This window comes from Calonectris borealis, chromosome 4 (assembly GCF_964195595.1).
Source record: "Calonectris borealis chromosome 4, bCalBor7.hap1.2, whole genome shotgun sequence".
NCBI lineage: Eukaryota > Metazoa > Chordata > Aves > Procellariiformes > Procellariidae > Calonectris > Calonectris borealis.
Genome location: NC_134315.1, coordinates 47,807,847 through 47,823,367, shown reverse-complemented (window position 1 = coordinate 47,823,367; position 15,521 = coordinate 47,807,847). Strand labels below are relative to the sequence as shown.

Here is a 15,521-nt window from a genome sequence, read left to right as displayed (position 1 = left end):
TTTTTTTTGTTGTTGTTGTTTTTTCTAGTGGAAGCTTTATATTACTGATTGATAATACTAGCAAATAATAATCTCCATAGCAGAATGTTACTATTTTCTCCTGGTATTTATGTGATCAGACAATTTCATTATTTCTCGTAAATATATACATGATACAGTTTTCAATAAATTTTTTGAAAAAATTCTCCCACCTAATTGTTTTTCTTTCTCCCTTCTAGTCTGCTCCCAGTTTTCAAGAGGAGTCTTTGCTATTTTTGGATTCTATGACAAGAAGTCTGTAAATACCATAACATCGTTCTGTGGGACTCTTCATGTCTCCTTCATAACTCCCAGCTTCCCAACAGATGGAACACATCCCTTTGTCATTCAGATGAGACCTGACCTCAAGGGAGCTCTTCTTAGCTTGATCGAATACTATCAGTGGACCAAGTTTGCATATTTGTATGATAGCGACAGAGGTAAGATGTGGTACTTTTTGTCTCCATGCTGGTTGCTAGATGTATCTCACTGAAATGCTGAATTAGTATTAGAAAAGTAAACAAGGAAAGGAATATTTACCTGCAGCAAGTGTAGTCTTCAATTTAGAAACAAGCTTTGGGACAGAAACAAAATTGTTTAAATGAGAATGAAATTATTACAGTACATATTAATAGAATTGCAAGCATGTGCTGTTAAGCAATGTGAGATTAATCACATGTTGTAAAAAAGTTCCTATGAAAAGTTTTTTCTTTTTTTTAAAGAATCATCTAAGGAGAAAAAAAAAACATCTGAGCATGAAGGGCAATCTGCTACCACTGATTCACTCTACACATGCAAAGTCAATAGTTGGACACCAAGGAAGCAAGAATCTTGGATGCTTCTTTGGAGACTGCTTTTGATAAATACTCAACTTCCTCTCCTCTGTTGAGCTTAGGTTTTTTGTTGTTGTTGATAAACCCAAATCCACTGCTTGTGAGCAACTTACTCCGCGGTACAGCCTTTTCAAGTCCTATGCCCTTTTATGGCTGTAATACTAATAATATAACAGTTTATGAACTTGGAAAAATCATTTGCAAATTGTGGTGTATTAATTAGTTTTCTGAGAAGAAGCAGCATTATAGAGAAGTGGGGTTTTTTTGACTGCCCTTTCTGGAATTCCATTATTGTCATTCTGTTTTCAGGTTCTCCTCACCTAGTAGTCCTTGGCTAACTCTTTTCTATTCTTACCTTTTCCTGTTCCTCCTGTTCTCTTTAAAAAGGCTATTTTGTGGCTCACCTGCATGTTCATTGGTCAGAGTTGAATATTAAGTGCACATTAAATGGTGAGATGCTACTAGATTTAAAGGATGGTTATGTCACACCATGGTTTGTTGAGTAATGGGGTGACATTAGATTCTCTGCATTCTGATGCCATTTTATACATTACGTTGTTCAGAAGCTGAGGGGACTGTTCTTTTAGAACTCAAGACAGTGCTTTATCACTGTTGTAAGCACTAAAGTTAGAAAAACTAATACTGGTATGTAGCCTCCTACGGTAATGTCATGTGGGATGATGAATCCTAAGCCCATTTCTCTGGCAGATCCTTTTCAAATTCACATTAGAATCAGAAACATCTACTGCCACAGATGTAAAACTACTTGCTTAGCCAATACTGTGTCAGTCAGCTAGCAGTGTGCAGTATGTGACCTGCATGTGATTTATATCTAGGAAATACTGAAAAACACCTAGTTCTTCTTGTGAGCTGCACTGGCTGAATCTGGCCAGGAATAACAGCATGAAATTGTTATTTCTAGTCACCCTTTGGCTATGCCTTTTTTTCTTATTTGTTTTAATTATGTCAAGGCGCCCCAGTGATAACAAGCTCCAAGGCATGAAACTCTTACCTTTATGTTGAGTAAGTCGTTGCTCCTCAGTGCTCCCACTGATTGCACAAGGTTAACCTGCAGAGTCAAGCAGTATGTAGTCAGCAACACTGACATCGAACCCTGAATACGCAGGGTCCACAATTCCTCTAAACACTTTTGCGTAAGTGTTAATGTAGTGACAGTGACGTATATTTAAGGAATGATATATAATTTAAAATGTTGCCACCTTCAGGAGTGAGATAAAAAAGGCAAAGAGACTCACACTTCATGGAAGCTGTGAAAGCTAACAGTTTGATGACTTATTCCAAAAGAATAATTTATCGCTACTTTTACAGCTCCTCTGTGGTTAGGGACTGACTGGTTGAAGTGCAGGGCAATATCTCGTTCCTGTCTATAAGAAGTGAGGCCATTCAGTGCATGCATGTTCAAGCTATTACTGGCTTAATATGGCAGTTGCTCTCATATAATGTGGATTAGTGTCCTTTACCCTCCTTGCCTCCTCTGTGTTGTACCAATACTAAAGAGTGGATTTTGGAAGAAGTAGTGACATTATTGGAGGATTCTATCTGTAACAGAATTATGAATTTACTCAGCCTCTGTTCAGTCCTCCTTTTCAGAGCTCATTGAATTAAGAGTTTGTCTCATGATAACCCATTCAGGCACATGAGGTTCCCAAACAGAAGTATTCCTGTTTAAGAAAAGCAACTGAAGTTCTTGGAGTTTTCTCCTCTGCAGAGTCCCACTTCCATTACCATTCTCCAGATACTTCCATGTCCATAGAAGGATTGCTGTCAATGTTTTTTTTTGTTTATTTTTCATTCTTTTGCAATGTGTTATTGCTATCAGAATAAACTAAACTGTATGGAGATGACAATTCTGCCACCTATAAAGAGCAAGAAATCCAGGCAGCCATTTGATATCTCTGCAGAGGGCATCCCAAGAAAAGGGAGCCCCTAGGAAAAGTGGAAGATCAGAGGAGTAAAATATAGAAACCCTTTGTAATGGATAGTGTTAACATTAATAGCCCTTATTAATTTATGCCTAACTGAGATTCTATTTAACTCAGAGGAAGCATATAGACAGATTGGAGGACCTGAAATCTATTAAATGAGATCTGAAACAATGGTTCAGATTATATCTGTTTCAGTTTGGGGTTTTTTTTTGTTTGTCTGTTTTTTTTAATTATTTTAAATTACCACTTAAAACATTATTTTGAGGTATAGACTTTTGAGGTATAGACTTTTAGTGCTTTGTAATGTTTTAAGATACTCCCTACATCTTTTGCTTACATTAATTGTCTTTTCCTTTTAGCATGAGTTCTCCACATTTATCTTTAACATGTTATAAATAGTTTATATGTACCCTTGGACAGTAGTTATCTATTATTTTAACATAAATATTAATTGCATGACATATAAAACTTCATATCAGTCTTTTTTAAAGACGGCATAGAAAACCACAACTATTTGAGATAATCATTGAATTTACGCTTTTGGAAGCCTGCCATTTTCTACCTTTGCTGATGGCCAGTCTTGTGTAATGCGGTATGTCATTACCATTTTCACTGATAAAGCTGAATTGCTAAACACTGACCAATCTTAATTTAATGATGTATTTACAAACTATGAGACAAATCAATTCTTAGGCTCTTTCTTTCTATGTGTATGGGCATAACCACTATTATTTCTCATGAGAGTTGTACCTGAAGCTTCCTTTATATACTAAGTCAGAAATTTGTCTCAAATAAATGACTCCTGGTGTTCTGTGGTTTCAGGGGAGATGAATGTGCAAAAATGTCAATTGGCTTCTGAGAAAGTCTGATTTTCTTTTTTTCTATAATACTATCTGCTATCCTTAAAATTGCTCTCTAGAATTATGTAGAATTCTCTGGAAGGAATTTAAACATAACAACTCTAATTCCTGTACTGCTGGAAATTGTTAAAATGGTATTTGTGTAACAGAAATTAATTTCCAGCAGTAATTTTCATGTTTCTGTACTCTGTTAATTAATCCTTGAAAAGAAAAACCAGTCAAGTAAAATCTTCACTGATTTTACAGTATATTGTAGGCAGTTGCAGCTGTACAGACATTACAGCTTCCTGGCAGGAACGTGCCAAAAGGGTAAAATGGAAGCAAACTTCTGTAGACTGCTTGTAGGTGTTAGCATTGAGCCTACTTATCTACATGGAAAAATATGTCTCGGCACATCTTCTTTCATAATCAGGGATATGACTGTAGGCAACAGAATAACAACTCCATTAGCACCACTGCAGAAATGGGAATTTTGCCATAGACCTCAGTGAGGTCCGGGTTTAAATACAGTGCTGCTCAAGCGCTGAGAACAAAAGCAGTTCAATAGCATTTCCTAATAAACAGCTGATCCTCTTGCCGTAATTGGATCCCTTTTCTCCTAGAAGACCTCTTTCCCAGCATGTGGAATTCCAGCAGTGGATCAGTGAAACTGGCAAAATCCCATCCTGAAGAAGGTTGAAGCAAAACCAAAAGGTTGTCCTTACAAGGCTCTACCCTGATTCCTTGCAGCGATGTAAATAGAAATTTCATGCAATAAGAACTGCTTGGGCCCACACATATCTTCATTTTTGAGTCCTAACAATGTCTGACAGGTCAAACAAGTTACAGGGAAATCTTAAATAAGTAATCTCATAAATCATGTTCTGGAAGCTTGTTATTCCCAAAGCTTTATCAGTCATATCTTCTGTTTTCTCCTGTGCTTATCAACTAGGCTTATCAACATTGCAAGCTGTGCTGGATTCTGCTGCTGAAAAGAAATGGCAAGTGACTGCTATCAATGTAGGAAATATTAACAATGACAGAAAAGATGAAACTTACCGTTCACTGTTTCAAGATCTAGAGGTAAAAAAGGAAAGGCGAGTGATTTTGGACTGTGAGCGCGATAAAGTCAACGACATTGTTGATCAGGTTTGCTATTCTCCATTTTTCAGTGACAGCAGTTAGCTATAGTCTATAAGTAAACGTAATGAGTTCATTTCTCTTGATCCTATTTTTGTGATTGTTATGCATCATTTGGAAGTGACAAGTTTGTATTGAGGACCACATATATATCAGGCAGAAAGTGAACATACAAATCCTATAATAACTCCCTTTGCTCAAAGGCAAGATAATTCTATCTGGATGATCCCGTATGGTTTTGTAGCCTGATTGTTTTAAAAAAAAAAAACAAAAAAACCAAAAAAACCCAAAACGCAAACAACTCGTTAAGGCTATTTCACAACCTAAGTAGTATACTATATTATATGTAGTTGATACACTATTATCTATTGTGCATTATAAATAGTTATATTATGTCTAGGGATTAGTTCTCCTTACACCTAGAAAGTATTTTCTACTTCTAATGCTTTTTCCAAGAACCTTTACGTCTTGGGAAGGCTGTATCAAAGCTTCTGTTTTCCATTTAACTCCTTTCGTAGTTCATGTTTCTAAGCTCTTTGTCATTCGTACTGTCCTTGGGTGTCTTTTCATTTTGTCTCCCTCTTAAAGTGCTTTAACCAAAATTGGATGCTGTTTTCCATAGCTAAGGCCTCCTGAGCTTTAAACAGAACAGAAAAAATTTGTCTCCTCTCCACCCACGCATATATTATTTGCCAGAATGATTTTTTTTTTTAAATTTTATTTTTTACAACAGCATCACAGTGATCTGATTCAAATTATTGCCTTACCTTCAAATCCACCTCTTCAATCCTAGCATCTAGGAATGTCTTACTGTCTCTGTTTCTTAGTTCTTCTTTTCATGCATGCAGAGCACAATGGTTATAAGGATAGCTCCCTGCTGGCTTGAGCTTGACTATGTGAGGCTGTGCATCATCAGAGTGTAGATTTATTGGTTTGAAGCTTTTTTGAAGGGCTTGTTATTTTTGGTCTTTTTTATGAAGGCCATTACATTTTAGAGAGGCTCAGGCAATGAGCAGTGTCCTAAATGGAGTGCATTGTATTTGTCTGTTTTATTTGGAATTCATATCCACAAACTGTTTCTCTAATTTTCAAGATCAATTTGAATTTGATCCTGTTCTCCAGAGCATTTGCAACCTCCCTATCATCTGCAGTTTTTTAAAATCATATTTTTCTGACTTGTTATCCATGTCAAGCAAAGTATTGAGTAGAGGAATGCTTGAGAAAATTAATACTTACAGGTCCTCTTCAGCTGGTTCTGTGTGGTTTTTCAAACAGTTGTTCGCTTACCTTACAGTGACTTTTTGTCTTGTCCATGTTCCCTTAAGAGCTTGTAATGATGTCATACAGGACAAAAGCCTTATTAGACTCAAGATATGTCTCATCTGCTGTTTCCCTATCATCTGTTAGGCTAGCTATCATGTCAGAGAAAGGAAAGAAATTGCTTTGACATATTTTAATCTTGATAAGACTGTATTGACTGTTTATCATCTTATTATCTTATAGATTCTTTTGAAATTAAGTATGTAATATTCATTATAATCTCTTCCCTGATATGAAAGTTTGGCTGACTGTAAGTTTCTTCAGTTTCTCCTTTTACTACTTTTTAAAGACAAGAACCTTACTTATCCTTCAGTTACCACTCACTTTTACTATCTTTGTTTAGTAAGAGACCTATTATTTTCTTTGGTTTCTCTTATTTTGATTGCAGGTCTGGGATATTTTTCTTGCGCTGATTGCACTTTGATAGATTCTGCCTTGTTTTGAATCTTAGATTTCCTCAGCTTATCCCCACAGACTTGCGCTACTCCTTAAGCATATGGATGGATAAACTTTTGTTTCTGCTGTTTTGATTTCGAAGTCACTGAAGAATTCTAGGTAACTGTGGATCAGCCACACAGGTCAGTTAATATAATTCCAATTAGTTGTTCTCCTCAAAATAGTTTTCTGCTATGCCCTAGAATATGGTCTCTTAAACTGCTGTCAGCTGTCTCATATGGTTTTAGCCTTGAGATTCTCTTTGCAAGATACCCTAGCAGTTTCTGGAGTTCGGTCTGTTTTTAAGTCCATTATCCTTACACTCTGTTTCTGTAAGTTCCCTTCCTTACACAAAAAGGTAAACCCCCTTCAATTTCTCGGGTAGCCTAAAATAAAGTCTAAAATAACTGTTTCTCTATTAATTTTCTCTATCTCTTAAAATGAAGATCTGTGCTGAACAAAGGATTTCTTGGCCTGTGAGTATCCCTTGAGTACGTTCTTCTGATTTTCTTTTCTGAAAGCAGAATATGTACTTCAAGTCTCGCTTTGCTACCAGATCTATTCTTTAAAAAATTCTTTTAATTGTTGCCGTCAAACAACCCTCAGCAATTTCCTTCTTTTCATGAGGTGCCTGGAGTAGACCCTTTGTATCAGTATCCCTTTTCTTTTTCTGTGTATTTTTATTGATACGTGCAACAGGCCTTGTGTTGACCAGATTTTTCTTGAATACTGAAGTACTACTTGCATTCTTGATATATAGAGCAGCAACTTCTTTACTTTCTTCCTTGCTTTCCATTCTTGAACAAAACTTCTGTTGTAGTGCTTTGATTTATCCCATTAACTTTCTAAGCTGTGGTGGCAGCCTCAGGTTCACCCAGTTACCCTCTGTAGTCCTTGGATCTTTGTGCAGACACACAATGTGCTTGCAAAGTTGCTTCATCAATGTTGTTTTTGTCTCATGTTACAGTTTCTCTTCCAGATTTCAATTATTTATATAAATTGAAGTTGAAAAATATTTCGGTTCCCCATCTTTCCTAAGACTAGTTTATATTCCTCTTCTCTATTTGGCGGTTCAGTGTTACCATGCTCTTCATTATATAGCCTCTATCTCTTCTCGCCAGCTTCCTTTGCAGAATCTCATTTCCCCCTGATTACACCCTTTGGGCAGATGTGGAATTACTGCCACTTCTTGTCTATCCCTGCTTGAGATGCTAGTCTAAACTAGGGACATTGGTGAATACCTCTTTTGTCCACAGCTGCTCCATCATGGCTTTTGGAGCCACCACTGAATCTTCTTAGAGTTTTAACTAGCAGCATCCTTAGTGTTCATATGGATGAGTGGCACAACTTTAGAAAGCTAGATTAATTAAATAGTACCCAGTGGCAGTTAGAGCAGAGTTACTAACCATGGATCTAAAGACTTGCAGCTACTGGTCATTTTCTCAGATACCAATGACGAAGAAGCATTTTATGCAGAAAAGCTAATCTGTTTGGTCTAACAGAAATTTCTCTGGAAGCAGCAGCTGTATAAGAAATACATCTGAACACAGTTCTTAAACCTTTTAATAAGTAATGAGTTTTAAGTAGTCTGAACCAAGTAATTGTTTTAGAATAATTAAGTTCATATATCATGTATAAATTAAGCTCAAAAGAGGAATAATTTAATAACTTCTATGGCCTATGTAATATGATGCCTCTCAGTCTCAAACTGTAGTAATATAAAACTTAGTGTTAAACACTGCCTTCAGTTATATTCCTGTAACTTCATTAAAGCAAGTATGTGGAATGTTGTTCACTACCAGCCTGATACGAGTTACAGGATACCTATTCTGAATATTTTAGTTATATTTTAAATGGGGAAATAAATGAATCATCCTCTCTTGATTTAAGTTGTTTTCATTGTTCAAAAGATGGAAGAAACCTCTAGAGTCCTCTTATCTCCCACATCCTTTCTCTGGAGAAGTGTTTTGCTTCAAAATGCAGAATTCCCCATGCAGACATAGTCTTAATTAGGCTTATTTGGGAGAAGAATCCACGCTACATGCCTGCCAGTGGAGACTGCTGAGAAACCACCAGCTGGCTTTGAGGGAGATTATGAGGAAGCCTTTGGGCAATAAACAACAATTTGAACTTTAAAAGACTTCCTCATAATGTAGATGCTTTCATTAATGTCAGTGGGCTTTTAAACTTTTTCTAGTTCAAGGTACGTTACAATTTGCTACAAAGGGAGCAGAAACTAAGCAGGAATCTCTGAGGCACAGTGCTTCTACTGCATGATGCCCGCTCCCTCCTGTCCAGGTTGTGGCTTTAATACATAGCATAGTAATTAGCATTCGGCTCCTCTGTTTACAGATCTTGGGACTTGGACTTCAACATGACTAATTTCTGCCAGCAGAGAGTATGTTCAGTAGTGCATTAGGTAAAATAAAAAGTGAAGCACTGGACAAACTCAGTATTGCATGCAATAAAGCTCATAACTAGCTTTTACATCATACTGCATTTTGTAGTTTTTAAGTCTCAGTCCATATATCAGGTGAACATTCTCCATTACGGGGGTATTTCTTCTTTTTTACAGGTTATCACAATTGGTAAACATGTTAAAGGATACCATTATATCATTGCAAATCTGGTAAGCATTTTTAATATTTAAAATACCTGTATTACTCATTTTACTGTTTATGGAAGCACATCAACTAGTATTTTGTTTTAGATGCATTTTAGAAAATAGAAAAAAGCTAAATATCTTTATCCTTGCTAAATGAATGCATGTGTTGAGATGGTATTTGTTTTATTGGCTGAGTCTCTTCAGGGCTCAAATGCCTCCCATGATATTCCCATCAATGGGAGTAAAGGTTGCTCAGCACCTTCAGTAGAGCTTCACCCCTTTTTCTACATACTTTAGAAAAGTAGGGTATGGAAATCAGAAAAATAACTTTCCACATTATAGGCTGATATATTCATTCAGCAAACTGATGTTTCTTCTCTCATCTCTAAAGTACTTAAAAATTACAGTTCTCGGCTTTCATTCTGCTAGATTAGTGAGTCTCAGCTTTACACACTGTCATGGTTTAATCTGGCAGGCAGCCAAACACCACGCAGCCGCTTGCTCACTCCACCACCACCCCACCCCCACCCCCGCCCCGGTGGGGCGGGGAGAAAATCGGAAGGGTGAGAATGAGAAAAAACTTGTGGGTTGAGATAAAGATAGTTTAATAGAACAGAAAAGAGAAAATAATAATAATAGAATATACAAAATGAGTGATGCACAATGCAATTGCTCACCACCCGTGCTGACCGATAACCAAGTAGCAATTGCTACTTCCTGGATTACACCTACCATTCAGATACTGAGCATGACGTCACATGGTATGGAATACCCTGTTGGCCAGCTAGGCCGGCTGTCCCAGCTATGCTCCCTCCCAGTCTAGCAGAGGATAATTGTCCTTGACAAGGTACTTAGCAACAACTGAAAACATCAGTGTGTTATCAACATTCTTCTCATACTAAATCCAAAACACAGCACTAGGAAGAAATTTAACTCTATCCCAGCTGAAACCAGGACACACATCTTCATTCCTGAGATTGTCTTGGTAATCAGTTTGAATTAATCTTTTCTTGAATGTAGGTGATCAGACAGTATAGCTAATAGTGTTCCTAAGGGAGAAAGTTCAAGGAACTCACTAAATTCTGTCAAAGTAATTTTTTTGAATTTGTGTCTAAAGGTGAGGGGCCATTTTACTGACGTTAAAGTCAACACCACTTATTTACTGAAGCTAGGGAATTTAATTCAATTTTTTTTTGTAACAGATAAAGCAAATTCTGCAGGCTTGAATCTCAGTTATTCTGTTCCAGAAAAGAGTTTTGGGGTTTCCATGGTGTGAATGCCTCTACATCATTTTTTTCATCATTTATTCTTGGACTGTAGCGTTTGATATAAATTCCAGCAGGGCCCAGAGTGCTCTAATTTACACTCTGTCTTCCATAGTTCTTTGAGGGGCCTGAGGAAACAGAACGACCATAGCATGTCTATCACACTTCAGACATAACCCCTGTCTTCTCCCAACCTTTGATCAAAACACTTCCCCCCTCCAGGCAGGCAGTATTCTGAAGAATCATGTATGTCACTAGACAGGTGTGAGGAAGCCTTATAGTTTAAAGGCCTCTTTAAAAGCACAACAGTGAGGTTTCTTTTTTATATTTATTAACTCATTTTTACGGTAAAGAAGTTAGGGTACTGATATTCACAAAGCAAGCATAAAAGTCTTACAAAACTTCAAAAATTCCCTAACTGTTAGACATTTGTATTTTGCATTGCAAATGTTGTATAAATAGTATTTTGAGTCTTAAGGGAAATAAATGTTTTAGAAAAATTACCCAGTGTATTTCATTATGTTGACTGGTTGCTATTTTAGCCATTGCTTTAAGTTTGTAACAGTAAGCCCATAAGATCTAAAACTTATTGAATCTTGTATTTTAAAGCTGTTTAATATCATATTCCTACAGATGTATACAGTTTAAATGCAAATATTGTAGCTCTTTTGTATAATACCATATAAAATATATATGTTAATGATTTTAAAACTGTGTTTTTCTCTGTCAGAAAGAAAACTTATCTAATACTTGATCATATCCCATCTTCTTCACTGAATCCACCTTCTTTCTTATTTTCTTCGCTGTAATAATGGTCTTCTCCCGTCTGATCAGTCAAGAAATTGATGTATTTTAAGAACAAAACATACTGATAAATGGAGAAGGGGTTGAAGTATACAATGAACGTTCCTGTTCAAACCTCAAGCTCACAATAATATTGAAGAAAGTTTCATGATCCCTGTAGAAGTGTCTGTATTAGCATGCAGCAACACATCACTGATGAGTAGCATTACCGTGCAGTACTTCAAGAGCACCTAGTACAGCAATTGTAGGAACTTCTGATAACGTGGTCTGAGGTTGCTACTTCTTTTTTTGCTTACTCAGAGCATTCATTTACACTGAAGTGTCTGAAATCAGTATCTCATGTAAATTCACTTGTATGGTTATTTGGGGCAAGTTAAAGCACAGAACATGGAAAACAAAACATGCGTACTGTTTGTAAGAATGAGAAGCAGTTCTTTATACTGGAGGGAGGAGGCAGTCCTGTGGATGGTAAGTCCTTCCACATGCTTTAGTGTTCCTAGCAAAAAAGAGGACTCAACTGTGGCTGTAACTATTCCTGCCTAAAACTTGCTGGCCTAACTGCTATTATGTCAGCGTTCCCTTTCTCATTTAAGCAGTCCCATTGAAATTAACAGGATTGTTTAGGAAAGTAAGCATGGCACGGGCAGGTCCACTCAGCCCTTGCTCTATAAAGGTGTATGTCTAGTGAGCAACAAGAGGCATTGCTGGCTGGCAGAGCTGACGACTTAATCCTGGCAGCCCAGGATTTAAACTTGGATCCTGTTTGAGGAAAACGTTGGCTTATGCTTCTTCAGTAGAAGTCATATGGTAACTATTTGTATATACTATTGAGAGATCTGCCAAAACTGTTGGAATAACAGGCATAATGTTTTCTGTGCCCAGGGATTTACTGATGGAGATTTGTCAAAAATTCAGTTTGGAGGAGCCAATGTCTCAGGATTTCAGATAGTTGACTATGATGATCCTCTGGTGTCAAAATTTATACAACGTTGGTCAACACTGGAGGAAAAAGAGTATCCTGGTGCACACACTAGTACAATTAAGGTATGTCTTACATTTGTTTTAACCATGACAGATGTAGAGGAAGTGAGGGAATTGGAATAGAAAAACAAGAGATGGAGAAAACACTTCAAAATCAGCTGTGCCAACACAATTTTATATTTCTCTGGGGTACTTTTAACATTCTCCATCATAGGACTGGTTGAGCAAAGATAATGCACTGTCAAAAATGTTCAAGACAACTTTAATTTTTCTTGTGTCACTGTAAATCTGCACGTGACAGCTTGTTAGGTAATTGTTTTGGATGTGATGATACATAAAGTATCTACTGACTTTTTTGGTTTTTCTCTGTGTTTCAAAATGTTTTAAAGGCAAATATGTAGTCATACGTAGGCTTCCAGGGAGCACAGATCTAGCACTTTCTGATACAACTTAATCTCCCAAAGAAATGGTAAGACAGTTGCTTTGAGAGACATGCCTATATCCTACAAAGACTTTTAAAATTAAATGGTATGCCCGAGATACAGAATCATGGTCTGATTTCACGCCTGAGTGAGACAAGATGTGACACTGGGCAAGTGGTTAAACTTCCTTACCTCAGTTTTCCCTCTGGATAAAACTGGGATAATAGTACCTTCTTACCTTATGTGACCGTTATGAGGATCAATTAGTGCTTGCAAGATCTTAAAAAGAATAACACAATTTTAATGCTAAATAATTTTTCTTTTCAGTAATACAATGAGAAATTTTATTAAGAATGAGTGTACTTAAAAATTCTGAAATGTATTAAGACAAAAAGATAAATGGCAAATGTTCTAGGCATAACTTTTTATTTTGTGCTATAGTTTGAATATGAAGCATATTCTTGATCTATAATGAGATGGATAAGAAGTTTCAGCAAGGAATGGAAGAGCCATCTTTTAAATTCCTGGAACAAAAATCCTTTAAAGTGCACAACGTTAATTTAAATTGAAAAATACGGTTTGTAGGTTCCCTTTTTCTGAGGCCAAATTTGTGGGGGACTTAGTCAAGGCTATGATTTTTCTGTGGGTTTTTTTGTATTTTAAAATCCTTATGACAGAATAAGTGAATTTCTCATTTGATGTTTGACAAACATCAAGGGTGTGTGTCATGCTTTTAGATACATTCATACGACATACATGTAATATATGTAATATATATTGCTCTCATCTAGGAAAAAGGGAAGGGATGTGGCTGTGGATGATTAATACAATACTTTTGTCTCTGATGCTTGAGTGCCCAAATCTACCTACCTACTAAAGTTGCAGAATCATGGTCTGGAAATGATCACAGTGAAATGCATGATTAAAGTAAAACAGTCTAACTGAAACCAAGATGCAGTTTTTCTCATTGATGGAAAAATAAATCGGTGGGACACAGAGCTAAGGATTCTGGTACCTCTGATATTACTTACAGTAGGGGGGAAATTGCATGTGTGTTAGATAAGATGAAGTGATTGCAATGTTTTGTTATAGCATTAAAATCTGTAACTTTATCAGAGGTATTCCCTTTATTTCTTCCATGATAGGTCCTTTCAAGTCTACTAGAAATTGAAAGGGTTGGAGTAGAGTATTTGGAATATCTTACGTTTGTGAGGTTTATTTTGTTACGGATAGGAAAAATAAATGAATTGAAACATTTATTTTCATGAATTTCATTAACTTAAAACAAGTTTTAAATTCAATTAAAAAGGCCAATATGTCTTCCTTTATATAGGAAGGAATATGCTCAAGGAATTTGCAGGATCGCGCTGATACTCAGTCAAGAGATTGAGACTTATGTTAAATTATCAGATAATTTATAAATGCTAGAGGTATCTGGGGGGAAGAAGTGGGTGTTTGGAGAGATTGATTGTATTAGTTACTGTATTTCTTTGTGTAGTTTTCTATCTTTTGCCCTTATATATGTATTACTTGTCACTTTTGCCTGCCATTGCATGTAAGGACAGAGCTGTGTCACATTTCATTCCCATTCTTGAGGGAGCTAGAGGCAGAGCAGAATCATAGAAATCATAGAAACAGGGCAAGAAAGGTCTTTGAGCAGGCAGTCACCTGGTCCATTCTCCCTGTCTGAAGGCAGAATCAGCTATACCTATGCAGTTCCTGTGGATAGTGGTTTCACAACTTCTCCAAGCATTCTATTTCAGAGCTTAAATAGTCTTATTTTTCGTTTTTTGTCTAACGTAAAGCTGCCTTTATATCCCCTAATCCATTACTGCTTTATCTGTTTCTAATGCATATGAGGAAGTTCTCCTTTTCACCTGTCCTTCTATGTTTGAAGATGGCTACTATATTTGTCTTTGCTTTCCTCCCTGCTAAACTAAATAATCCTTTTTCCCTTGAATTTTCTACTCTCAGATCCTGTTCATCATTTTGCTCTGGAACCTTTCTAATTGGTGCCCATCTTCTTTGAAATGCCAGACTGCGTACTGCATTGCATCTGAGTGCTGTGCTGTAGAAATCAAAATAATGGCTTCATGTATCCCAGAGACAGTATTCCTTTCAGGGCTTCCTTTTGTGTTACTCTTTTTCTCTCTCCCCCCCTTCCGCCATCATGACACTGTTGAACTATATTTATCATGAGATACACACTAACATCCAGATCTTTTTCTGCATTGCTTTTCTGTACTGCTGCCAATTCAGACAGTCTCATATCATGTCTGTGCACTTGATCATTCCTTTAAAATACAGGATTTTTCATCTGTTCTTGTTGAATTGCATTCCCCACCTGTCCTTCCTGAACACGCCATTCCTTCTTATATTAATAATGTAGCTCTGTGTGTTTGTTATCCTTTGCTTCTTGAAATAGTGTATAGACATCTAAGTTACTGATCAGGTTAACTCACTGGTCTCCTATTTGTCCCGTCCGTGATCTTATGAAAACCTTTCTCCCCTTTTGGTTTTTGAGGCAGTTGTCCACATTGTTACTGTTTATAAATGAGCTTTTGCCACCCTCTTTGGTTTTGAGGCAGTTGTCCAAATTGTCAGTGGTTATAAATGAGCTTTTGCCACTAGTTCCCATGGAGTCCAGGAAGGAGTCACTGCAAATGCTGTATGAAACAGATAAGAAGGCAAATAAAAATCCTGTATGATCAATGCAGAAATGAGAGGAGGTTACATGCCCCTAGCAGGTAATGTTATCCCTGGGATTGCAAATGTTATCTCATTGCAGGCAATAGCATTGCAACTGTGTTGTATTGTCTTCCTTTTGTAATCCAAAAGGATGTATATATTCATTTTACATTATAAAATGCAAATTAATGGAATATGACTGACCTGACGTGAGAAGATGTATCA

The 15,521-nt window shown here is 36.7% G+C and overlaps 1 protein-coding gene across 5 annotated transcripts in view; it reads left to right on the top strand.

Moving 5' to 3' along the window:
- GRIA2 (glutamate ionotropic receptor AMPA type subunit 2) overlaps positions 1–15,521 on the top strand; it is a 100,307-nt gene that overhangs the window by 46,719 nt on the left and 38,067 nt on the right. For all 5 annotated transcript variants that reach the window (XM_075149434.1, XM_075149437.1, XM_075149435.1 and 2 more), the window contains exons 3-6: positions 219–458; positions 4,589–4,785; positions 9,107–9,160; positions 12,088–12,249. In XM_075149434.1, coding sequence (XP_075005535.1) covers positions 219–458; positions 4,589–4,785; positions 9,107–9,160; positions 12,088–12,249 — 653 coding nt within the window. The remainder of the gene's footprint in view (positions 1–218; positions 459–4,588; positions 4,786–9,106; positions 9,161–12,087; positions 12,250–15,521) is intronic.